General features: G+C 37.8%; 1 protein-coding gene across 2 annotated transcripts in view; it reads left to right on the top strand.

Moving 5' to 3' along the window:
* LOC128659857 (oocyte zinc finger protein XlCOF6-like) overlaps window positions 1-24,700 on the top strand; it is a 155,740-nt gene extending 131,040 nt beyond the window's left edge. For both annotated transcript variants that reach the window (XM_053713432.1, XM_053713431.1), the window contains exons 2-4: window positions 19,217-19,332; window positions 19,818-19,933; window positions 21,364-24,700. In XM_053713432.1, the coding sequence (XP_053569407.1) occupies window positions 19,915-19,933; window positions 21,364-23,894 (2,550 nt within the window). In that variant the 5' untranslated portion in view covers window positions 19,217-19,332; window positions 19,818-19,914 and the 3' untranslated portion in view covers window positions 23,895-24,700. The remainder of the gene's footprint in view (window positions 1-19,216; window positions 19,333-19,817; window positions 19,934-21,363) is intronic.
* Window positions 24,701-26,611: the final 1,911 nt, after the last annotated feature.

Raw genomic sequence — 26,611 nt, 5'->3', positions numbered from 1 at the left:
TGCTTTCACTCCTTTCTTATCACCCCACTTCTTGGCTATTCGTTAAACTGAATTGTGGGTGTGGTGAGGGGTGTATTTATAGGCATTTTAAGGTTTGGAAAACTTTGCTCCTCCTGGTAGGAATATATCCCATACGTCACTAGCTCATGGACTCTTGCTAATATGAAAGAAATGAATTTATCAGGTAAGTTCTTACATAAATTATGTTTTTTTGGTGTGTTGATAGATGCGTTATCTGCATTATTTTTCTGTCTTTTCTCACCTGTCTTACCCCTACCAGACATTTTAGAAGGTTCAAGGAATGTATCCATATAAAGTGTAAACGTGTTTATCACACATGTGTCTGTGAGAAAGCGTTGAGTAGCTTAGGGGTAGTGTTGTAAAGTTAGCCTGGTCCCAGCCAGTGGGAGAGCTACAAGTATTAGTTGGTACCCTGAGAAAGAAAAAGACTGCCAGTGCCTAAATAAAATGCTATTGCTTCACATGTGTCAGTGAACACCTCTATAAGACACCTCTGGAATCCCCCTCCCCCAATAGACCTATAGCGTTAATATGATAATGATACAGGTGGTAGTCAGGCCTATGTAGACCGTCCCCTATGCAAGCACCAACCACCTCAATCTACCCCAAGCCTGCTTATATCATTAAGTTACCTTGTCCCACAGTTACATTCAAAATTAGCATATGCAGTTAAATGCTGTTCACAAAATGCCCTCTGCAGGAGGTTGGGGAACAATTCTACTAAGTATGACAGTGATACCTTATATATGATTCGTTTGTGGGTTATAAATCACATAAAAGATATTATTAAAGAGCATGTAAACAAAACAAACAAAGCTCTTGAACTTTTGTGATTTTACTTATGAGAGCCTTATGCAGTACAGTTCCTCAGCGTCCATATGCAAATTGACTGTGTATGCAAATTGACTGAGTAAAATCTATAATCAAGCAGTGGCCTGGGTGAGAGAGAGCTTAATATCCCTCCAGTGACTCGTCTAGGCTGTCTGTGTATGAGGAAAGAGCTGTTTAGTTCAGGCAGCCTGTGTCTCTCCAACTCTGTTGGGGGTAAAGCATTAGCTGCAATCTGCGTGTATTATGTGTCCCCCGTTCTGTTATAGCAGTTATGGAAGCTGCCAGCCAAAATGTTACTGTCGGCCTCACAGCCTCACCACCCACCTCTGCTGTGGCAAATCTGGCGGTTACTGCTCCCCAGTAAAGCTGGCCTGTAAAAACATGCAGAGTTCCCACATAGACTATAATCTCTGAGTCTCACACACGTGGCCCTGTTATCTATGTGTGTGCTCACCTTTCGCCCAGATCTCTAGGCTCCCGTGCTGCAACAATATGGACCAAGGTGGAGGTGTGGGCCGCCCAAAGCTTATATGCCAGTGAGGTAACTGTCCAGCAACAAAGACGGATGCAATAGAATAGGCCTTCAGTCGGCACGCTGAGTCTTTTCAGCTCCTCTCTCCGCTGCACAGTGCGCTCCACTCCACGTGGCTCTGAGGGGTATAGTTATGCTCACCTCTGTCCTGAGCCTCATGTGTAACGCCTCTATCCAGATGGTGGGAAGCCCAGCTATGGTCCGATCGCTGTGAGCGGATGTCTCACTCGCTGCCAACACTCTGCTTAACTCCAATCTGTCCCAGTGCAGTACTCCGATGTGGGCAAGCGGCAAGGAGGAGGTCCAAAATAGCCCCCGGAGGTTCAGCTCTGTCACTCCGCACCTTCAGTGCTAAAGTCGGGGCTTCGGTGGGGCAAATAGATGGTACCGCTCTGCTCTTATATTGCCCAGACACGATCCCTGTCAAGGGCTAAGGAGCACGGGCCTCAGTTTTTAATTTAATTACCTATAACTCGTGAAGTAGTCATGGAGCTCTGCAGCTATGCTGCTTCTATGTAGCCTGCCCACCGGAAGTCCTGCATTGTATTTTTATTATGCAAGTGTGGTATTGTAATTCTATATTTTATGGTACTTTTAGATGGACTGAATTTGCCAAAAGAACAGATCTCATTATATTATCACTCTATGTAAACACAAAAAATCTTTATTTCTTTCATGTAATTAGCAAGAGTCCATGAGCTAGTGACGTATGGGATATACATTCCTACCAGGAGGGGCAAAGTTTCCCAAACCTCAAAATGCCTATAAATACACCCCTCACCACACCCACAAATCAGTTTTACAAACTTTGCCTCCCATGGAGGTGGTGAAGTAAGTTTGTGCTAGATTCTACGTTGATATGCGCTTCGCAGCAGGCTGGAGCCCGGTTTTCCTCTCAGTGTGCAGTGAATGTCAGAGGGATGTGAGGAGAGTATTGCCTATTTGAATTCAATGGTCTCCTTCTACGGGATCTTTTTCATAGGTTCTCTGTTATCGGTCGTAGAGATTCATCTCTTACCTCCCTTTTCAGATCGACGATATACTCTTTTATATACCATTACCTCTACTGATTCTCGTTTCAGTACTGGTTTGGCTTTCTACTACATGTAGATGAGTGTCCTGGGGTAAGTAAATCTAATTTTTTGTGACACTCTAAGCTATGGTTGGGCACTTTTATGTTAAAATTCTAAATATATGTGTTTAAACATTTATTTGCCTTGATTCAGGATGATCAATATTCCTTATTTCAGACAGACAGTTTCATTATTTGGGATAATGCATATGAATTATCAATTTTTTTTCTTACCTTTAAATTGACTTTTTTCTCTGTGGGCTGTTAGACTCGCGGAGGCTGAAAATGCTTCATTTTATTGCGTCATTCTTGGAGCAAACTTTTTTGGCGCAAAAAAATTCTTTGTCATTTCCGGCATCGTACTTGTCGCCGGAAGTTGTTCGTGATTGCGTAATTTTTTTGACGTTTTGCGGCAAAAATGTCGGCGTCACCGGATATGGCATCATTTTCGGCGCCAAAAGCATTTAGGCGCCAATAATGTGGGCGTCTTTTTTGGCGCTAAAAAATGTGGGCGTCATTTTTGTCTCCACCTTTTTTTCCCATTATTTAAGTCTCATTTTTCTTTTGCTTCTGGTTACTAGAGGCTTGTTCATTGGCATTTTTTCCCATTCCTGAAACTGTCATTTAAGGAATTTGATAGATTTGCTTTATATGTTGTTTTTTCTCTTACATAATGCAAGATGTCTCAGATTGACCCTACTTCTGGAAAATCGCTGCCTGATGCTGGTGCTACCAAAGTTAAGTGCATTTGTTGTAAACTTGTGGTATCTGTTTCTCCGGCTGTAGTTTGTGATGAATGTCATGATAAACTTGCTAATGCAGATTCAATTTCCATTAGTAGTATTCCATTACCTGTTGCTGTTCCATCAACATCTAATACTCAGGATGTTCCTGTTAATATAAGAGATTTTGTTTCTAAATCTATTAGGAAGGCTATGTCTGTTATTCCTCCTTCCAGTAAGCGTAAAAAATCTTTTAAAACTTCTCATTTCTCAGATGAATTTTTAAATGAACATCATCATTCTGATTTGTCTGTTTCTGATGAGGATTTTTCTGGTTCAGAGGATTCTGTCTCAGATATTGACACTGATAAATCTTCATATTTATTTAAAATGGAATTTATTCGTTCTTTACTTAAAGAAGTTTTATTCGCTTTAGAAATTGAGGATTCTAGTCCTCTTGATACTAAATCTAATAAGCGTTTAAATTCGGTTTTTAAACCTCCTGTAGTTATTCCGGAAGTTTTTCCTGTCCCTGATGCTATTTCTGAAGTAATTTCTAGGGAATGGAATAATCTGGGTAATTCTTTTACTCCTTCTAAAAGATTTAAGAAATTGTATCCTGTGCCATCTTGAGGAAAGAACAATAGTTACAACAAAAAGAGCAAAGATCACACTGCGCTAGGATTAATTTACTTATATGCCAATAGGTTAAATGGAGGATTCCCCAAACTCCAAGCAGAATACTAGAAAAGACACAGTTAAGTCCTAAAAGAAACTAAACTGTAGAAAACCTGGCGCTGTTAAAAACAGCTTAAATAAGTAAAATAATATGAATGTAAATATCACCAGTATATCAGATTATATAGTCTAAAATCACAAAGAATCAATTGATGGAAAGACAGATCGCTATGAGAATTGTGTCAAAAATGGTAACAAATGTTTATTAAGAGAATGTGTTCAACATAGAAATATATGACTAACAATTTTAAAACCTACAATGCACTGATCAGGCACTTAAAATGGCATAGTATCAAAAAAATAAAACAAAATAAAAATGAAACAAAATAAATAAAAATAAAAATGCAGATAAAATACAAATCCCTATATTCCAAACACAGGAATGGCAAACATATATGTTTAAAAGGCTGCCAGAATGATGATCCCAGAGGAGCAGTCAAAATGGAAACCGGATCAGCTGAGGGTATGAACGCTCTGGAGCTGAAATGAGATCAAGACCCACATCAAAGACAGGAAAAGAGCCACAAAATTATGGTGTTCACTTTTACTTACACCATAACGGTTCTCTGTAGTCTCCGGCTCTTTTTTCTTTTTTTCTCTCTAGTGTAGCGGTCCTCTTTTTTTTCAAGCAGCGTGTTTTTCACTCAACCAAAAGGCAGGACGTTCATATTTAGGCTGCTATTTGTATAGATGTGACATTTGTAGTGCATAAGGCAGATCTATCTTTGATATATCTTTAAACAAAGTAACTAGCTTATGATCTGCACTAAACACTTTATTTCCGCAAAGGGGGTAAATTGAATATACTTCAATAGCCATTTTACTCTGACAGGACAATCTCGGTGAGAGAGTTTTAGACTACTATAGGATCGTCAATTCATACTTATCTAGCCCTATGCACCCCCCCTGGTATTATTAGTACAAAGCCCCCAAGAATTATTCTCAAAAGTTAATGTTCACTTAAATTTTTTTACTCCAGCTAGCTAAGATACAGATATAGTTTGCTTTCTCATTCGCCCGCAGAGATGTGTTTGTTTGGGCGCTAGTGGGTTCATTTAATGTATTTAATACTCTTTGCTCTTATAACTGTACATGGAAATATGTTATGTTTATGCTTTATTGTATCTATGTCTCTAGGATATGACATTGCTTATGTTGAGTTCCATATTTATGTAAAATTATCTTTCTCAGTTGGGCTCCTCCCCTCCCTTTCCCGCCGGTACTGACTGCCTGCGGGTCATACCCCTATGCCTTTTTCCCACACTGCCTATAGCTGGTAATCCCCTAGGGGTGGAGCTCCTCTAGAAATCTCTTATGTTTCATATATACTAATGTCCCCCACCCCTCTTAATATTGATGGGAGTCACCCCTTTTTCCGTTTTATCTATAGAAAGTCAACCCCTACTGTTAGTCATGACATCGTTGTATTGGGTGTTTAATTTTACTCTAGTCCTCATACTTCATGTACTAAGATCCATTCTGGTATTTTAAGCTCTACCTACAGGTCATAACGAGACTAATGAAAGTTCGCCACTATATCCCTTTAATTGAGTATTCCAATTTATAATCTGTCTACTTGGCAATTCAAACTAACGCTCACTTAGGGTCCCGATCATAGTTAATTCAAGATTGACATCCCGACCGGCTCCGCCCTTCATCCCCTCCTCCATCTCCCCCCCTCTTATACTTCGTCCATGATAAGTCTCCTCCCTTTCCCGCCGGAGCTTATTGCCTTTTTCCAGCTTCGTCTATAGATGACACTTCCTTAGGAGAGGGGCTCATCCGGAGATTCCCTATATCCCGAACATTTTACAGCCCCCCTCTCCACATAATACTACAGAGTGATTAGTGAGGCCCCTTACCTCCCATAATTGAGCTCTGGTTTTGTTCTGGTTGCATATTCTACGCATTTGTCATAACTTTCTCTTTATATAAGCATAACTCTATATTTAGATAATTACTCCGCTTTGATGGAGCTATGCCCATCCCAATAGTCATGTAAATAACAAGCCCTCCCTGTGAAGTCCACCCTTATATCCACCCAATAAGGCTTTCCATACCTGCTCTCATGCCCTATTTGGCTCCGCCCCCCCATTCCCCTCCCCACTCCACTTTGAGCGGCTCTTGCCCACTGCGTCCCCTTATCCCCCTCCCCGCTAAATTGGCCCATAAGTGGCCAAACACAAGCCAATCCATGTTTATCTTACTTTACTAGTTTATATTATGCTACAAACGCTGTTCAGGATAATGTGGAGAATATACTCTATTTCCCCCTCCCTCTACTCCCATAAAACCAACCCTTCCTTGCTTTCATATTTTCTAAATTAATAACTTATGGTGTATTTATCCATCACAAGGTTGGGTCACTTCTAGTCTACATACCATATAAAAAAATAAAAACTGAGGTCTCAATCTGGATAGTCCAAAATCTTTACTAATACCTTTAATAAACGGGATTTATATGCCCCTTCTGTTTAGATTTATTGCCTAGTAAACCTCCATGCTCCTTCATAACACTAACCAGCTATAGCTTCTCTATTCTTTTACCACTCACCATAGAGTATTACTCTTTATATTTTTGAATCTATACAATGTGGGCATATCTAGTATTGTTTATCTGGCAAGATCATGGTATTAGTATTGTACTATTCTCCTTTGTTATTATTGTTGGACGTTTCATTATTGTTATATTTGTTTATGACTTCAATAAAAAACTATTTAAAAAAAAAAAAAATCTGAACATGTAGAAATTCTAGGGAAGGGTCTATCATTCGCACCTAGTTGCAAGATAAATAGGTTTGGTACTTATATTGACGCACATAAGTTTGTCAGAAAGTTAACTGTAAAAAGATGGTTCCAAAAAACTGAGGTAGAAAAAATAGCAGGGACTACTTTGATTGGTAGTAGTGATTATGTACATACAGGTCTTAGAAATAAGTCCACCTTTTACCCAAAACAAGACAAAGGACCAATAATGGAAACCTTTGAGAAACTGGTTTTGAGGGATATTGAAAATTTGACAGATAATGGTTCTCAAAAATCTACTAACAATTTGAGTAGAAAACAGTTAAAAATCATTAAAGAATTAGAAGATGACGATATAATCATAAAGCCCGCCGATAAGGGCGGAGGAATTGTCGTCCTAGATAAAAAAGATTATCATCTAATGTGTGAAAAAATTGTTGAGGACAATACAACCTATAAAAAACTATTAAATGACCCCACCAAGAAGTATAATGGAGAATTAACAAAATTGATAAATAAAGCCCATGATAAAGGGATATTAAGTGATAAAGAAAGAACATATCTGCTACCTAGGGCCTAGATTTGGAGTTTTGTCGGTAAAGACCCGCGTAGCTAACGCCGGCTTTTTTCTGGCCGCACCATAAAAATAACTCTGGTATTGAGAGTCCACATAAAGGCTGCGTTAGGCTCCAAAAAAGGAGCGTAGAGCATATTTAACATAGCTTCAACTCTCGATACCAAAGTTGCTTACGCAAGCGGCCAGCCTCAAAAACGTGCTTGTGCACGATTCTCCCATAGAAAACAATGGGGCTGTTTGAGCTGAAAAATAACCTAACACCTGCAAGAAAGCCGCATTCAGCCCCATTGTTTGCTATGCGGAAACACTTCCTACTTCTGCACCTAACACTCTAACATGTACCCCGAGTCTAAACACCCCTAACCTTACACTTATTAACCCCTAATCTGCCGCCCCCGCTATCGCTGACCCCTGCATATTATTATTAACCCCTAATCTGCCGCTCCGTAAACCGCCGCTACTTACATTATCCCTATGTACCCCTAATCTGCTGCCCTAACATCGCCGACCCCTATATTATATTTATTAACCCCTAATCTGCCCCCCACAACGTCGCCTCCACCTGCCTACACTTATTAACCCCTAATCTGCCGACCGGAGCTCACCGCTATTCTAATAAATGTATTAACCCCTAAAGCTAAGTCTAACCCTAACACTAACACCCCCCTAAGTTAAATATAATTTACATCTAACAAAATTAATTATCTCTTATTAAATAAATTATTCCTATTTAAAGCTAAATACTTACCTGTAAAATAAATCCTAAAAAATCCTAATATAGCTACACTATAAATTATAATTATATTATAGCTATTTTAGGATTAATATTTATTTTACAGGCAACTTTGTAATTATTTTAACCAGGTACAATAGCTATTAAATAGTTAAGAACTATTTAATAGCTACCTAGTTAAAATAATTACAAAATTACCTGTAAAATAAATCCTAACCTAAGTTACAATTAAACCTAACACTATACTATCATTAAATTAATTAAATAAAATACCTACAATTACCTACAATTAAACCTAACACTACACTATCAATAAATAAATTAAATACAATTCCTACAAATAACTACAATGAAATAAACTAACTAAAGTACAAAAAATAAAAAAGAACTAAGTTACAAAAAATAAAAAAATATTTACAACCATAAGAAAAATATTACAACAATTTTAAACTAATTACACCTACTCTAAGCCCCCTAATAGAATAACAAAGACCCCCAAAATAAAAAATGCCCTACCCTATTCTAAATTACTAAAGTTCAAAGCTCTTTTACCTCACCAGCCCTGAACAGGGCCCTTATCGGGGCATGCCCCAAGAAGTTCAGCTCTTTTGCCTGTAAAAAAAAAAAAACATACAATACCCCCCCCAAACATTACAACCCACCACCCACATACCCCTAATCTAACCCAAACCCCCCTTAAATAAACCTAACACTAAGCCCCTGAAGATCTTCCTACCTTATCTTCACCATACCAGGTTCACCGATCCGTCCTGAAGAGCTCCTCCGATGTCCTGATCCAAGCCCAAGCGGGGGGCTGAAGAGGTCCATGATCCGGCTGAAGTCTTCATCCAAGCGGGAGCTGAAGAGGTCCATGATCCGGATGAAGTCTTCATCCAAGCGGGAGCTGAAGAGGTCCATGATCCGGATGAAGTCTTCTATCAACGGCATCTTCAATCTTCTTTCTTCGGGAGCCATCATCTTCCATCCGACGCGGAACATCCTCTTCTCCCGACGCCTACTAGCCGAATGACGGTTCCTTTAAGGGACGTCATCCAAGATGGCGTCCCTCGAATTCCGATTGGCTGATAGGATTCTATCAGCCAATCGGAATTAAGGTAGGAATATTCTGATTGGCTGATGGAATCAGCCAATCAGAATCAAGTTCAATCCGATTGGCTGATCCAATCAGCCAATCAGATTGAGCTCGCATTCTATTGGCTGTTCCGATCAGCCAATAGAATGCAAGCTCAATCTGATTGGCTGATTGGATCAGCCAATCGGATTGAACTTGATTCTGATTGGCTGATTCCATCAGCCAATCAGAATATTCCTACCTTAATTCCGATTGGCTGATAGAATCCTATCAGCCAATCGGAATTCGAGGGACGCCATCTTGGATGACGTCCCTTAAAGGAACCGTCATTCGGCTAGTAGGCGTCGGGAGAAGAGGATGTTCCGCGTCGGATGGAAGATGATGGCTCCCGAAGAAAGAAGATTGAAGATGCCGTTGATAGAAGACTTCATCCGGATCATGGACCTCTTCAGCTCCCGCTTGGATGAAGACTTCATCCGGATCATGGACCTCTTCAGCTCCCGCTTGGATGAAGACTTCAGCCGGATCATGGACCTCTTCAGCCCCCCGCTTGGGCTTGGATCAGGACATCGGAGGAGCTCTTCAGGACGGATCGGTGAACCTGGTATGGTGAAGATAAGGTAGGAAGATCTTCAGGGGCTTAGTGTTAGGTTTATTTAAGGGGGGTTTGGGTTAGTTTAGGGGTATGTGGGTGGTGGGTTGTAATGTTGGGGGGGGTATTGTATGTTTTTTTTTTACAGGCAAAAGAGCTGAACTTCTTGGGGCATGCCCCGCAAAGGGCCCTGTTCAGGGCTGGTAAGGTAAAAAAGCTTTGAACTTTAGTAATTTAGAATAGGGTAGGGCATTTTTTTATTTTGGGGGTCTTTGTTATTTTATTAGGGGGCTTAGAGTAGGTGTAATTAGTTTAAAATTGTTGTAATATTTTTCTTATGTTTGTAAATATTTTTTTATTTTTTGTAACTTAGTTCTTTTTTATTTTTTGTACTTTAGTTAGTTTATTTCATTGTAGTTATTTGTAGGAATTATATTTAATTTATTTATTGATAGTGTAGTGTTAGGTTTAATTGTAGGTAATTGTAGGTATTTTATGTAATTAATTTAATGATAATATAGTGTTAGGTTTAATTGTAACTTAGGTTAGGATTTATTTTACAGGTAATTTTGTTATTATTTTAACTAGGTAACTATTAAATAGTTCTTAACTATTTAATAGCTATTGTACCTGGTTAAAATAATTACAAAGTTGCCTGTCAAATAAATATTAATCCTAAAATAGCTACAATGTAATTATAATTTATATTGTAGCTATATTAGGATTTATTTTACAGGTAAGTATTTATCTTTAAATAGGAATAATTTATTTAATAAGAGTTAATTAATTTCGTTAGATTAAAATTATATTTAACTTAGGGGGGTGTTAGTGTTAGGGTTAGACTTAGCTTTAGGGGTTAATACGTTTATTAGAATAGCGGTGAGCTCCGGTCGGCAGATTAGGGGTTAATAAGTGTAGGCAGGTGGAGGCGACGTTGTGGGGGGCAGATTAGGGGTTAATAAATATAATATAGGGGTCAGCGGTGTTAGGGGCAGCAGATTAGGGGTACATAAGGATAACGTAGGTGGCGGCGCTTTGCGGTCGGCAGATTAGGGGTTAATAAGTGTAGGTAGGTGGAGGCGACGTTGTGGGGGGCAGGTTAGGGGTTAATAAATATAATACAGGGGTCGGCGGTGTTAGGGGCAGCAGATTAGGGGTACATAAGTATAACGTAGGTGGCGGTCGGCAGATTAGGGGTTAAAAAAATTTAATCGAGTGGCGGCGATGTGGGGGGACCTCGGTTTAGGGGTACATAGGTAGTTTATGGGTGTTAGTGTACTTTAGAGCACAGTAGTTAAGAGCTTTATAAACCGGCGTTAGACCAGAAAGCTCTTAACTACTGACTTTTTTCCTGCGGCTGGAGTTTTGTCGTTAGATGTCTAACGCTCACTTCAGCCACGACTCTAAATACCGGAGTTAGAAAGATCCCATTGAAAAGATAGGATACGCAATTTACGTAAGGGGATCTGCGGTATGGAAAAGTCGCGACTGAAAAGTGAGCGTTAGACCCAATTTTGAGTGACTCCAAATACCGGAGTTAGCCTAAAACCAGCGTTAGGAGCCTCTAACGCTGGTTTTCACGGCTACCGCCAAACTCCAAATCTAGGCCTAAGTTTCCAATAATTCCTCTATTGTATTGCTTGCCTAAGATTCATAAAACATTAATTAATCCACCCGGTAGGCCGATTGTATCGGGAATCAACTCCCTCACAGCTAATTTATGTGAATACTTAGACATTTTTTTGCAGAAATATGTAAAATTGTTACCTTCATATTTGAAGGACTCTTCAGATGTTTTATCACTAATAGAGAACGTCACGTGGCAAGAGGATTATCTTCTTGCCACGTGTGACGTAACATCTTTATATACCTGCAATAATCATCAAGATGGTCTACGAGCAGTTAAACATTTCTTAGATTTAGATGAGGATCTAAAGGAGGCACAGAAGGATTTCCTTATGGACTCTATAACATTTATTTTAACACACAATTTCTTTAGCTATGAATCACAATTCTACAACCAGGAAAGAGGTACAGCAATGGTCACCAGGTTTGCTCCAAGTTATGCGAACTTGTTCATGGGCTTTTGGGAACATTGTTTTCTTATGAACAGTGTACTTGGAGCAAGGAGATGAGGTCAAATTTGATGATTTTGTGAAGAATATGAATCAGAATGAGATAAATCTTCATTTCACCTATGAAAAGAGTAGAATAAAAGTTAATTTTCTTGATCTAGAACTATTTGCTGTCAATAATAAATTACATTCCAAAACGCACTTTAAAAGTGTGGATGCCAATAGTTATGTGCACTATACTAGCTGCCATCATCCAAAATGGGTGGATAATATTCCCAAAGGGCAATTCTTACGTATAAAGAAGAATTGTACTGAACTCAAGGACTACGATGAACAGTCAGAGAAACTTAAACTTAAGTTCTTAGAAAGAGGCTATAAGAATGATAAAATAGAAGATATAAGACAGGAGGTGAGATGTGTGAATAGAAATGACCTAGTGAAGAAGAATAAAAATAAGAACAATAATAAAAACAAAACTGGGGACTACAAGAGGATAGGTGTAGAGAAGGATAATATTTTTATACCATTTATTACGGGCTACAGTAATAATAAATCCCTTTTAGAGAAGATCCTAAATAAGCATTGGGGTATTTTAAGAAATGATGAATTAATAGGCAAACTATTACCAAAACGACCGCAAATCATTTACAAAAAAGCACGTAACTTAAAGTCTATTCTGGCACCTACAGAAAAAAAAAGAAAAAGAATGAGGATACCCAATTAAGCTTGGAAAGAAAAAAACTGAAAGGTTTTTTTCCTTGCTCGACTTGCAAGTCATGTAAACACTCTAAAAAAGAAAAAGTATTTAAATCAAATATATCAGGGAAGTCGTTTAAGATTAACGAAACTATAAGATGTGCTGATAAATTTGTAATTTATCTGATACAATGCTCCTGTGGGAAGCAATACGTGGGGGAGTCTGAAAGACCCCTACGAGACCGCATAAGGGAACATATATGGTCCATAGAGAAACACGACCTAGAGAGGAATAAGGAATTACCCATTCCAAAACATTTCGCTACTTGTAATAATGGGGATTTGAAATGCTTTTCATATATGGGTATAGATAAGGTAAAGAAAAATTGGAGGGGGGGCAATGTGCAATCTGACCTTATTAAGAGAGAGACAAAATGGATCTTTGACTTAAAAACACTAAAACCAAATGGTCTAAATTTAGATTTTGATATAGGTTGTTTTCTTAGGGACTAATTAAGTTCTATCAGTTTCTATCGGTCTATATGGCCCAAAATAATTTCTATCGGTCTATATGGCCAAAATGTATAGTGACACTATTTTAGTTATTGTCAGAGTATCCATATGTTATACTTCTATCCATATTGTGTATACCTTAAGTTCCTTATAAAGACTGTATATATTAGTCTATATTGAGTATATTAATCTCTATAAATTTGGAGATATATTTTCACACCGTAGAGGTTATATGTCTATCACAAAGAATCTGTAATGTATACTTCACCTATTTATTTGGTGTATTTTGGAGAAGATGTGTCTTAGATGGATGCAAAGGCATCAAGTTATTTCATTTTATTTCATTTTATTTTATTTAGTTTTATAATTATTTAATTTTATTTTTATTTACATTGAATATTAATATAATATGTTATTTTAGTTTTTAAGCTTATTCTGATTTAATATTTAGTTTTTTGTTTTTTTTGTAGTTTGTGCACATTTTATGTAAGTACTGTCTCTTTAAATTACGAGATGGCATGAGATTTTAAAAGAACTACTATACTCTATGATATAATTGTTCATATTTAGGCTGCTATTTGTATAGATGTGACATTTGTAGTGCATAAGGCAGATCTATCTTTGATATATCTTTAAACAAAGTAACTAGCTTATGATCTGCACATGTATTTACATTGCATGATGGCTATGTAAAGAGAATTGACTGTTTGATTTGAAATTGAGTTGCAGCCAATCAGAAGAAGTGCTGACGGTTTAAAAGACCGGGCATTTCACACAACAGGAGCTTGACAAAGGCCCAGAATGGGCTGAAACGCGTTGCTCCGCCCACCAAATACCTGTGTCACAGGTGTACCTGACGAAATTACTGCCGACTGAGATTGCTGCCCTTCTAAGCCGTCCTGCCTTTTGGTTGAGTGAAAAACACGCTGCTTGAAAAAAGAGGACCGCTGTGATTATTGGGCATACACTAGAGAGAAAAAAAGAAAAAAGAGCCGGAGACTACAGAGAACCGTTATGGTGTAAGTTAAAGTGAACACCATAATTTTGTGGCTCTTTTCCTGTCTTTGATGTGGGTCTTGATCTCATTTCAGCTCCAGACCGTTCATACCCTCAGCTGATCCGGTTTCCATTTTGACTGCTCCTCTGGGATCATCATTCTGGCAGCCTTTTAAACATATATGTTTGCCATTCCTGTGTTTGGAATATAGGGATTTGTATTTTATCTGCATTTTTATATTTATTTATTTTGTTTCATTTTTATTTTGTTTTATTTTTTTGATACTATGCCATTTTAAGTGCCTGATCAGTGCATTGTAGGTTTTAAAATTGTTAGTCATATATTTCTATGTTAAACACATTGTCTTAATAAACATTTGTTACCATTTTTGACACAATTCTCATAGCGATCTGTCTTTCCATCAAATGATTCTTTGTGATTTTAGACTATATAATCTGATATACTGGTGATATTTACATTCATATTATTTTACTTATTTAAGCTGTTTTTAACAGCGCCAGGTTTTCTACAGTTTAGTTTCTTTTAGGACTTAACTGTGTCTTTTCTAGTATCCTGTGCCATCTGACAGATTAGAGTTTTGGGAAAAAATCCCTAAAGTTGATGGGGCTATCTCTACTCTTGCTAAGCGTACTACTATTCCTACGGCAGATAGTACTTCCTTTAAGGATCCTTTAGATAGGAAGATTGATTCCTTTCTAAGGAAAGCTTATTTATGTTCAGGTAATCTTCTTAGGCCTGCTATTTCTTTGGCTGATGTTGCTGCAGCTTCCACTTTTTGGTTGGAGGCTTTGGCACAACAAGTGTCAGATCATAATTCTCATAGCATTGTTAAACTTCTTCAACATGCTAATAACTTTATTTGTGATGCCATCTTTGATATTATCAGAGTTGATGTCAGGTATATGTCTTTAGCTATTCTAGCTAGAAGAGCTTTATGGCTTAAAACTTGGAATGCTGATATGTCTTCTAAGTCAACTTTGCTTTCCCTTTCTTTCCAAGGTAATAAATTGTTTGGTTCTCAGTTGGATTCTATTATTTCAACTGTTACTGGGGGGGAAAGGAACTTTTTTACCTCAGGATAAAAAATCTAAAGGTAAATATAGGGCTGCTAATCGTTTTCGTTCCTTTCGTCAGAATAAGGAACAAAAGCCTGATCCTTCCCCTAAAGGAACGGTTTCTGTTTGGAAACCGTCTCCAGTCTGGAATAAATCCAAGCCTTTTAGAAAGCCAAAGCCAGCTCCCAAGTCCACATGAAGGTGCGGCCCTCATTCCAGCGCAGCTGGTAGGGGGCAGATTACGATTTTTCAAAGAGATTTGGGTCAAATCGATTCACAGTCTTTGGATTCGGAACATTGTTTCACAAGGGTACAGAATAGGCTTCAAGGTAAGACCACCTGCAAGAAGATTTTTTTTTTCTCGCATTCCAATAAACCCAGTGAAGGCTCAGGCATTTCTGAAATGTGTTTCAGATCTAGAGTTGGCTGGAGTAATTGTGCCTGTTCCAGTTCTGGAACAGGGTCTGGGGTTTTACTCAAATCTATTCATTGTACCAAAGAAGGAGAATTCCTTCAGACCAGTTCTGGATTTAAAAATATTGAATCGTTATGTAAGAATACCAACATTCAAAATGGTAACTATAAGGACTATTCTGCCTTTTGTTCAGCAATGGCATTATATGTCCACAATAGATTTGCAGGATGCATATCTGCATATTCCGATTCATCCAGATCACTTTCAGTTTCTGAGATTCTCTTTTCTAGACAAGCATTACCAATTTGTGGCTCTGCCGTTCGGCCTAGCAACGGCTCCGAGGATTTTTTCAAAAGTTCTCGGTGCCCTTCTATCTGTAATCAGAGAACAGGGTATTGTGGTATTTCCTTATTTGGACGATATCTTGGTACTTGCTCAGTCTTCACATTTAGCAGACTCTCATACGAATCGACTTGTGTCGTTTCTTCAAGAACATGGTTGGAGGATCAATTTACCAAAGAGTTCATTGATTCCTCAGACAAGGGTAACCTTTTTAGGTTTCCAAATAGATTCAGTGTCCATGACTTTGTCTCTGACGGACAAGAGACGTCTAAAATTGATTTCAGCCTGTCAAAATCTTTGGTTTCAATCATTCCCTTTGGTAGCCTTATGCATGGAAATTCTAGGTCTTATGACTGCTGCATCGGATGCGATCCCCTTTGCTCGTTTTCACATGCAACCTCTTCAGCTCTGTATGCTGAACCAGTGGTGCAGGGATTATACAAAGATATCACAGTTAATATCTTTAAATCCGATTGTACGACACTCTCTGACGTGGTGGACAGATCACCATCGTTAATTCAAGGGGCTTCTTTTGTTCTTCCAACCTGAACTGTGATCTCAACAGATGTGAGTCTGACAGGTTGGGGAGCGGTATGGGGGTCTCTGACAGCGCAGGGGGTTTGGGAATCTCAGGAGGCGAGATTACCAATCAACATTTTGGAACTCCGTGCGATTTTCAGAGCTCTTCTGAAGAGAGAATCGTTCATTTGTTTTCAGACGGACAATGTCACGACCATGGCATATATCAATCATCAAGGGGGGACTCACAGTCCTCTGGATATGAAAGAAGTATCTCGAATACTTGTATGGGCGGAATCCAGCTCCTGTCTAATTTCTGCGGTTCACATCCCAGGTATAGACAATTGGGAAGCGGATTATCTCAGTCGCCAGACGTTGCATCCGGGCGAATGGTCTCTTCACCCAGAGGTATTTCTTCAGATTGTTCAAATCTTGGGTCTTCCAGAAATAGATCTGATGGCTTCTCATCAAAACAAGAAACTTCCCAGGTATCTGTCCAGATCCAGGGATCCTCAGGCGGAGGCAGTGGATGCATTATCGCTTCCTTGGAAGTATCACCCTGCCTATATCTTTCCGCCTCGAGTTCTTCTTCCAAGAGTGATTTCCAAGATTCTAAAGGAGCGTTCGTTTGTACTGCTGGTGGCTCCAGCATGGCCTCACAGGTTTTGGTATGCGGATCTTGTTCGGATGGCCAGTTGCCAACCTTGGACTCTTCCATTAAGACCAGACCTTCTATCTCAAGGCCCATTTTTCCATCAGGATCTCAAATCATTAAATTTGAAGGTATGGAGATTGAACGCTTGATTCTTAGTCATAGAGGTTTCTCTGACTCCGTAATTAATACTATGTTACAGGCTCGTAAATCTGTGTCTAGGAAGATATATTATCGAGTCTGGAAGACTTACATTTCTTGGTGTTCTTCTCATCAATTTTCCTGGCATTCTTTTAGAATTCCTAGAATTTTACAGTTTCTTCAGGATGGTCTGGATAAAGGTTTGTCTGCCAGTTCCTTGAAAGGACAAATTTCTGCTCTTTCTGTGCTTTTTCACAGAAAGATTGCTAATCTTCCTGATATTCATTGTTTTGTACAGGCTTTGGTTCGTATCAAACCTGTCATTAAGTCAATTTATCCTCCTTGGAGTTTGAATTTGGTTCTGGGAGCTCTACAAGCCCCTCCTTTTGAACCTATGCATTCTCTAGATATTAAATTACTTTCTTGTAAAGTTTTGTTTCTTTTGGCCATCTCTTCGGCTAGAAGAGTTTCTGAGTTATCTGCTCTTTCTTGTGAATCTCCTTTTCTGATTTTTCATCAGGATAAGGCGGTGTTGCGGACTTCATTTAAATTTTTACCTAAGGTTGTGAATTATAACAACATTAGTAGAGAGATTGTGGTTTCTTCATTGTGTCCTAATCCTAAGAATTCTAAGGAAAGATCATTACATTCTTTGGATGTAGTTAGAGCTTTGAAATATTATGTTGAAGCTACTAAGGATTTCCGAAAGACTTCTAGTCTATTTGTTATGTTTTTTGGTTCTAGGAAAGGTCAGAAGGCTTCTGCCATTTCTTGGCGTCTTGGTTAAAGTCTTTGATTCATCATGCTTATGTTGAGTCAGGTAGAACTCCGCCTCAAAGGATTACAGATCATTCAACTAGGTCAGTTTCTACTTCCTGGGCATTTAGGAATGAAGCTTCGGTTGATCAGATTTGCAAAGCAGCAACCTGGCCTTCTTTGCATACTTTTACTAAATTCTACCATTTTGATGTGTTTTCTTCTTCTGAAGCAGTTTTTGGTAGAAAAGTACTTCAGGCAGCTGTTTCAGTTTGATTCTTCTGCTTATAATTTCATTTTTTTTTTCATTATAAGATTTAAACTTTGTTTGGGGTGTGGATTATTTTTCAGCGGAATTGGCTGTCTTTATTTTATCCCTCCCTCTCTAGTGACTCTTGCGTGGAAGTTCCACATCTTGGGTATTTATTATCCCATACGTCACTAGCTCATGGACTCTTGCTAATTACATGAAAGAAAACATAATTTATGTAAGAACTTACCTGATAAATTCATTTCTTTCATATTAGCAAGAGTCCATGAGACCCACCCTTTTTTTGTGGTGATTTTGATTTTGTATAAAGCACAACTATTCCAATTCCTTATTTTTTATGCTTTCGCACTTTTTTTCTTATCACCCCACTTATTGGCTATTTGTTAAACTGATTTGTGGGTGTGGTGAGGGGTGTATTTATAGGCATTTTGAGGTTTGGGAAACTTTGCCCCTCCTGGTAGGAATGTATATCCCATACGTCACTAGCTCATGGACTCTTGCTAATATGAAAGAAATGAATTTATCAGGTAAGTTCTTACATAAATTATGTTTTTCTTAACTCTATCCAAGATAACAATTGACATTATCATTTTAGTGCCTATCTCGCCCACACCCCCTTGCATTGTGATTTAAGACAACTCAGTACTGACCAAGAGAAGTTAAAGGACTGGGGTTGGAGCACATGACAAAATGTCTGACAGGGAGAATTAGTAGGAAGTACAATACCAATACTGCAGCATCCAATTTAACTTCTATTTAAACAACTGATTTAACATTTCTTTCAGGAGAAAATATTGTTCCATATAAATGATAGAAAAGAAAGATTATAATATATTTGTAAAGTTGTGATAGGACCCCACTTAAATAGATTTTCTACCATTATGTTTTATAGATCTGGGGAGATTCATATTTAAGGGTAATTATAACACCTACAGAGCTAACTGTACTAAATGCTTGTGCTGAATCAGTAGCACAAATGTAATAACCTAATCATCTGATCTGTATCACATGAATTGTTATGTGTGCCTTTAATTATACCATACGTACAGTTAATCAGAACCATTATTTATTATTATCTGTCTAAACCATTTAATATACTTTTTACAGACACAGCCAGAGCTCTGAGAGATAACAGGTATTGATGTAACTGGAGTGAATAAGGGAACCTTCTTCCTGAGCACAGACATTGGAGCCTGTTATCAGCATGAACTCATATGTGTTAGGTGAGTAACATAGATATTATGCTGACTTTAATTACTGGTAAAAAACTGGGGTTGGAGCACATGACAAAATGTCTGACAGGGAGAATTAGTAGGAAGTACAATACCAATACTGCAGCATCCAATTTAACTTCTATTTAAACAACTGATTTAACATTTCTTTCAGGAGAAAATATTGTTTCATATAAATGATAGAAAAGAAAGATTATAATATATTTGTAAAGTTGTGATAGGACCCCACTTAAATAGATTTTCTACCATTATGTTTTATAGATCTGGGGAGATTCATATTTAAGGGTAATTATAACACCTACAGAGCTAACTGTACTAAATGCATGTGCTGAATCAGTAGCACAAATGTAATAACCTAATCATCTGATCTGTATCACATGAATTGTTATGTGTGCCTTTAATTATACCATACGTACAGTTAATCAAAACCATTATTTATTATTATCTGTCTAAACCATTTAATATACTTTTTACAGACACAGCCAGAGCTCTGAGAGATATCAGGTATTGATGTAACTGGAGTGAATAAGGGAACCTTCTTCCTGAGCACAGACATTGGAGCCTGTTATCAGCATGAACTCATATGTGTTAGGTGAGTAACATAGATATTATGCTGACTTTAATTACTGGTAAAATAGAATAGATCACTCATTAAACAAATGTAAACTATTATATGTATATCTGTGTCTTTAAAGGGACAGTTCACCCAAAAACTTTCTCCCCTTTAAATTATTCCCAATGATCCTTTTTACATGCTAGAGTTTATTAAATTGGTTGCAAGTAGCTCCTTTAAGCATATTTCAGCATTTGAAATGGCTGATTTAGCTTGTGGTTTCCCAACCTATACTGAAAGTTTTGATACTGGCGTATACGCTATTGACAAGCCTTAGTAAACACAGCCAGCAGAAGAGATTAGACTCCCAGTGGGATGCAGGATAGTTAAGTAATAAAATTATAATTTTCCATTGTTCTCTCTATGTATTGAGCTTTGGTGTTCCAGACAAATATAAGATAAGGAAGCAAGTGTGTGTACATAAAAGTGATAACATAATGAGATCTGATATTACCTGAAGCTCAACCCATTGTAATAGGCTGTGGTTCAAAGCACAAAACCAGCTACTTCATATACACAAATAAACCCGAAAATACAATTTCTCAAATATTTTATACTCTGCAGTTGGTATAACAAGTCATTTAAAATACATTAATGGAAAAACAATTTTACAGTGTACTGTCCCTTTAAGTACATTTGTGTCAGTGATGGTTATAAAGAAGGAGTAACCCCCATTGAGCTGAGGAGGAGGGTAAAAATATACTTCTCCCTCCCTCTGTCCTTTTATACAGGTCATGTCCAACAACTGCCTAACCTTGAACTAGCTCATGGAACACCCATAACTGCACTTATGCCTACCTTTTTCCCATTTGTGGAACACTCACAACTCCCCCAGTGTTCCCCACCCCAGAACCACCACTGATTTGTGTGCTTAATTTTACAGTGAGTAATTATGAAACTAATAAAGTTTTTGACTGTTTATATAAATAGAACCACAGCCGAATGCTAAAGATTCTCATAAGGTCACTGCTTCTTACCTTCTCAAAACATCTCACACTGATTATTAGTCTGTGATGATTAAGACATCATGTTCTCACCCAACTGATTGAGCATGAGCCAGGCAGGGCTGTATGTGCATTTGCTTGTGCAATGTTAAATGAGTATGGTGAATGCCACCTCTCTTGCCCAGAATACAGATGTATGTGTTCCCTGGCTGAGAACATTATCCACATGCACCTTGTTTAATGCGGCCCTATAACTTGTTTTCATCTGTAATTTAGTTTACTATGATGTAATAATGTTTACATTCTATGTCATCCTTTTTTAATTTGTGATTTACAGGTAAATAAATTTAAAAATAAAAAATGGAAGACATATTTTGAGTATAAAAAATGTTTTTTATTGAGATGGATTATATTATAAATGAATAAACATTCTTATTTTTCTTTATTCCATTTCTTTTTATGTAGATAAGCACTTGAATAGTTCATATCCATCCTTCACTACAGGAAACATCAGAATGAAACCACAAACTCCAAAAGTCTTAGACACTAATGACTATTCACAAACATTGGGGATATCACAGCAGATATTTAGCGAAGATGGTGAATTGGCAGGAACTGTGAAGCAATCATTATGTACAGAGAGTAATTTAGTCATCAAACAAGAGGACAACATTTATGACTTATCTAGTGAAATTATTATCCCAGAGGAAATACCACACACACTTACTGAGTTTTCAAAACATATTAAAGAAGGGAGAAGTCTACAGTCTAGCCAAATGATTAAAACAAAGGAGAAACCTTTCAAATGTACAGAATGTGAGAAAAGCTTTAGATGGAAGTCTCCTCTACTAGAACACTACAAAATTCACACAGGTGAGAAACAATACACATGTCCTGAGTGCGGCAAATGTTTTACACAAATGGATTATCTGAAAACTCATGAAAGAGGTCACACAGGAGAAAACACTTTCATTTGTGCAGAGAGTGGGAAAAGTTTTACACAAAAGGGTAAACTGAAAACTCATGAAAGGATTCACACAGGGAAAAAGCCTTTCACATGTACAGAGTGTGGAAAAAGTTTTACACGAAAGAGTGATCTGAAAACACATGAAAGGATTCACACAGGAGAAAAGCCTTTCACATGTACAGAGTGTGGAAAAAGTTTTACACAAAAGGGTGATCTGAAAAAGCATGCAAGGATTCACACAGGAGAAATGCCTTTCACATGTACTGAGTGTGGAAAAGGTTTTACACAAATGCATAGTCTGAAAACTCATGAAAGGATTCACACAGGAGTAAGGCCTTTCACATGTACTGAGTGTGGAAAAAGTTTTACACAAATGGATCATCTGAAAAATCATGAAATGATTCACACAGGAGAAAAGCCTTTCACATGTACTGAGTGTGGAAAAAGTTTTACACGAATGGATTTTCTGAAAACTCATGAAATGATTCACACAGGAGAAAAGCCTTTCACATGTACTGAGTGTGGAAAAAGTTTTACACGAATGGGTCGTCTGAAAACTCATGAAAGGATTCACACAGGAGTAAGGCCTTTCACATGTACAGAGTGTGGAAAATGTTTTACACAAATGTATAATCTGAAAAGGCATGAAAGGATTCACACAGGGAAAAAGCCTTTCACATGTACTGAGTGTGGAAAAAGTTTTACACGAAAGAGTGATCTGAAAACTCATGAAAGGATTCACACAGGAGTAAAGCCTTTCACATGTACAGAGTGTGGAAAAAGTTTTACACGAAAGTGTGATCTAAAAGCTCATGAAAGGATTCACACAGGAGAAAAGCCTTTCACATGTGCAGAAAGTGGGAAAAGTTTTACACAAAAGTGTAAACTGAAAACTCATGAAATGATTCACACAGAAAAAAAGCCTTTCAAATGTACAGAGTGTGGAAAAAGCTTTACACAAAAGGGTAATCTGAAAAAGCATGTAAGGATTCACATAGGAGAAATGCCTTTCACATGTACTGAGTGTGGAAAAAGTTTTACACGAATGAATAGTCTGAAAACTCATGAAAGGATTCACACAGGAGTAAGGCCTTTCACATGTACTGAGTGTGGAAAAAGTTTTACACGAATGGATCATCTGAAATCTCATGAAATGATTCACACAGAAGAAAAGCCTTTCACATGTACTGAGTGTGGAAAAAGTTTTACACAAATGAATAGTCTGAAAACTCATGAAATGATTCACACAGGAGAAAAGCCTTTCACATGTACTGAGTGCGGAAAAAGTTTTACACAAATGGATCGTCTGAAAATTCATGAAATGATTCACACAGGAGAAAAGCCTTTCACATGTACAGAGTGTGGAAAATGTTTTACACAAATGTATAATCTGAAAAGGCATGAAAGGATTCACACAGGGAAAAAGCCTTTCACATGTACAAAGTGTGGAAATAGTTTTACACGAAAGAGTGATCTGAAAACACATGAAAGGATTCACACAGGAGAAAAGCCTTTCACATGTACAGAGTGTGGAAAAAGTTTTACACGAAACAGTGATCTGAAAAAGCATGAAAGGATTCACACAGGAGAAAAGCCTTTCACATGTACTGAGTGCGGAAAAAGTTTTACACAAATGGATCGTCTGAAAACTCATGAAATGATTCACACAGGAGAAAAGCCTTTCACATGTACAGAGTGTGGAAAATGTTTTACACACATGTATAATCTGAAAAGGCATGAAAGGATTCACACAGGGAAAAAGCCTTTCACATGTACAAAGTGTGGAAATAGTTTTACACAAAAGAGTGATCTGAAAACACATGAAAGGATTCACACAGGAGAAAAGCCTTTCACATGTACAGAGTGTGGAAAAAGTTTTACACGAAACAGTGATCTGAAAACTCATAAAATAATTCACACAGGAGAAAAGCCTTTCACATGTACAGAGTGTGGAAAATGTTTTACACAAATGTATAATCTGAAAACACATGAAAGGATTCACAAGGGAAGAAACCTTTCACATGTTTAGAAAGTTGAAAAAAGTTTTTTATTGAAATCAGGTATCACAAAACACTAACGGCTAGATTACGAGTTCTGCGTTAGCCTTAAAAAGCAGCGTTAAGGGGTCCTAACGCTGATTTTTAATGCCCGCTGGTTTTACGAGTCTGGCAGGTACAGGTGTACCGCTCACTTTTTTTCTGCGACTCAAGGCTACCGCAAATCCCCTTACGTCAATTGTGTATCCTATCTTTTTAATGGGATTTGCCTAACGCCGGTATTATGAGTCTTGGAAGAAGTGAGCGGTACAGCCTCTACCTCCAAGACTCCTACCGCATAATAAAGTCAGTAGTTAAGAGTTTTATGGGCTAACGCGAAACATAAAGCTCTTAATTACAGTGCTAAAAGTACACTAACAACCATAAACTACCTATGAAACCCTAAACCGAGGCCCCCCCACACCGCAAACACTATAATAAAAAAAATTAACCCCTAATCTGCCGACCGGACATCGCCGCCACAATCATTATCTCTATGAACCCCTAATCTGCTGTCCCTAACATCGCCGACACCTATATTATATTTATTAACCCCTAATCTGCCGACCAGACATCGCCGCCACTATAATAAATATATTAACCCCTAAACCGCCGCAATCCCTCCTCACAAACCCTATAATAAATTGTATTAACCCCTAATCTGCCCCCCACGTTGCCGCAATTTACCTACAATGATTAACCCCTAATCTGCCACCCCCAACATCGCCGCTACTATAATAGTTATTAACCCCTAAACCTAAGTCTAACCCTAACACCCCCCTAAATTAAATATAATTTAAATAAAACGAAATAAAATTACTATAATGAATAAATGATTCCTATTTAAAACTAAATACTTACCTATAAAATAAACCCTAATATAGCTACAATATAACTAATACTTACATTGTAGCTATTTTAGGGTTAATATTTGTTTTACAGGCAACTTTGTATTTATTTTAACTAGGTATAATAGCTATTAAATTAATAACTATTTAATAGCTACCTAGTTAAAATAATTACAAAATTACCTGTAAAATAAATCCTAACCTAAGTTACAAATACACCTAACAGTACACTATCAATAAATTAATTAAATAAATTAACTACAATTATCTAAACTAAAATACAATTAAATAAACTAAACTATAATGCAAAAACAAACAAACACTAAATTACAAAAAATAAAAAAATTACAAGAATTTTAATCTAATTACACCTAATCTAAGCCCCCTAATAAAATAAAAAAGCCCCCCAAAATAATAAAATTCCCTAAACTAAATTGCAAAGTAATCAGCTCTTTTACCTGTAAAAAAAATACAATCCCCCCCAACATTACAACCCACCACCCACACACCCCTACTCTAAAACCCACTCTATCCCCCCTTAAAAAAAAAACTAACACTACCCCCCTGAAGATCACCCTACCTTGAGCCGTCTTCAGCCAGCCGGCCACCGATGGAACAGAAGAGGACATCCGTACTGGCAGAAGTCTTCATCCTATCCGGGCAGAAGAGGACATCCGGACCGGCAGACATCTTCATCCAGGCGGCATCTCCTATCTTTATCCTTCCGGAGCAGTGCCATCTTATATCCAGCCGACGCGGAGCCATCCTCTTCTTCCGATGTCCTAAGGCAGAATGAAGGTTCCTTTAAATGACGTCATCCAAGATGGCATCCCTCAAATTCCGATTGGCTGATAGGATTCTATCAGCCAATCGGAATTAAGGTAGGAAAAATCCGATTGGTTGATTTAATCAGCCAATCGGATTGAAGTTGAATCCGATTGGATGAGCCAATAGAATGCGAGGTCAATTCTATTGGCTGATCCAATCAGCCAATTGGATTGAATTTCAATCCGTTTGGCTGATTAAATCAACCAATCGGATTTTTCCTACCTTAATTCCGATTGGCTGATAAAATCCTATCAGCCAATCGGAATTCGAGGAACGCCATCTTGGATGACGTCATTTAAAGGAACTTTCATTCTGCCTTAGGACATCGGAAGAAGAGGATGGCTCCGCCTGGATAGAAGATGGCTCCGCTCCGGAAGGAGGAAGATAGAAGATCCCGCCTGGATGAAGATGTCTGCCGGTCCGGATGTCCTCTTCTGCCCGGATAGGATGAAGACTTCTGCCGGTCTGGTTGTCCTCTTCTGTCCCATCGGTGGCCGGCTGGCTGAAGACGGCTCAAGGTAGGGTGATCTTCAGGGGGGTAGTGTTAGGTTTTTTTAAGGGGGGATCGGGTGGGTTTTAGAGTAGGGGTGTGTGGGTGGTGGGTTGTAATGCTGGGGGGGATTGTATATTTTTTTACAGGTAAAATAGCTGATTACTTTGGGGCAATGCCCCACAAAAAGCCATTTTAAGGGCTGGTGAAAGAGCTGATTACTTTGTAATTTAGTTTAGGGTAGGGAATTTTATTATTTTGGGGGCTTTTTTATTTTATTAGGGGGCTTAGATTAGGTGTAATTAGATTTAAATTCTTGTAATATTTTTTTATTTTTTGTAATTTAGTGTTTGTTTTTGCATTATAGTTTACTTATTTAATTGTATTTTAGTTTAGATAATTGTAGTTAATTAATTTAATTAATTTATTGATAGTGTAGTATTAGCTGTATTTGTAACTTAGGTTAGGATTTATTTTACAGGTAATTTTGCAATTATTTTAACTAGGTAGCTATTAAATAGTTATTAACTATTTAATAGCTATT

This window comes from Bombina bombina, chromosome 5 (assembly GCF_027579735.1).
Source record: "Bombina bombina isolate aBomBom1 chromosome 5, aBomBom1.pri, whole genome shotgun sequence".
Lineage (NCBI taxonomy): Eukaryota > Metazoa > Chordata > Amphibia > Anura > Bombinatoridae > Bombina > Bombina bombina.
This window is presented reverse-complemented; position numbering and strand designations above follow the sequence as displayed.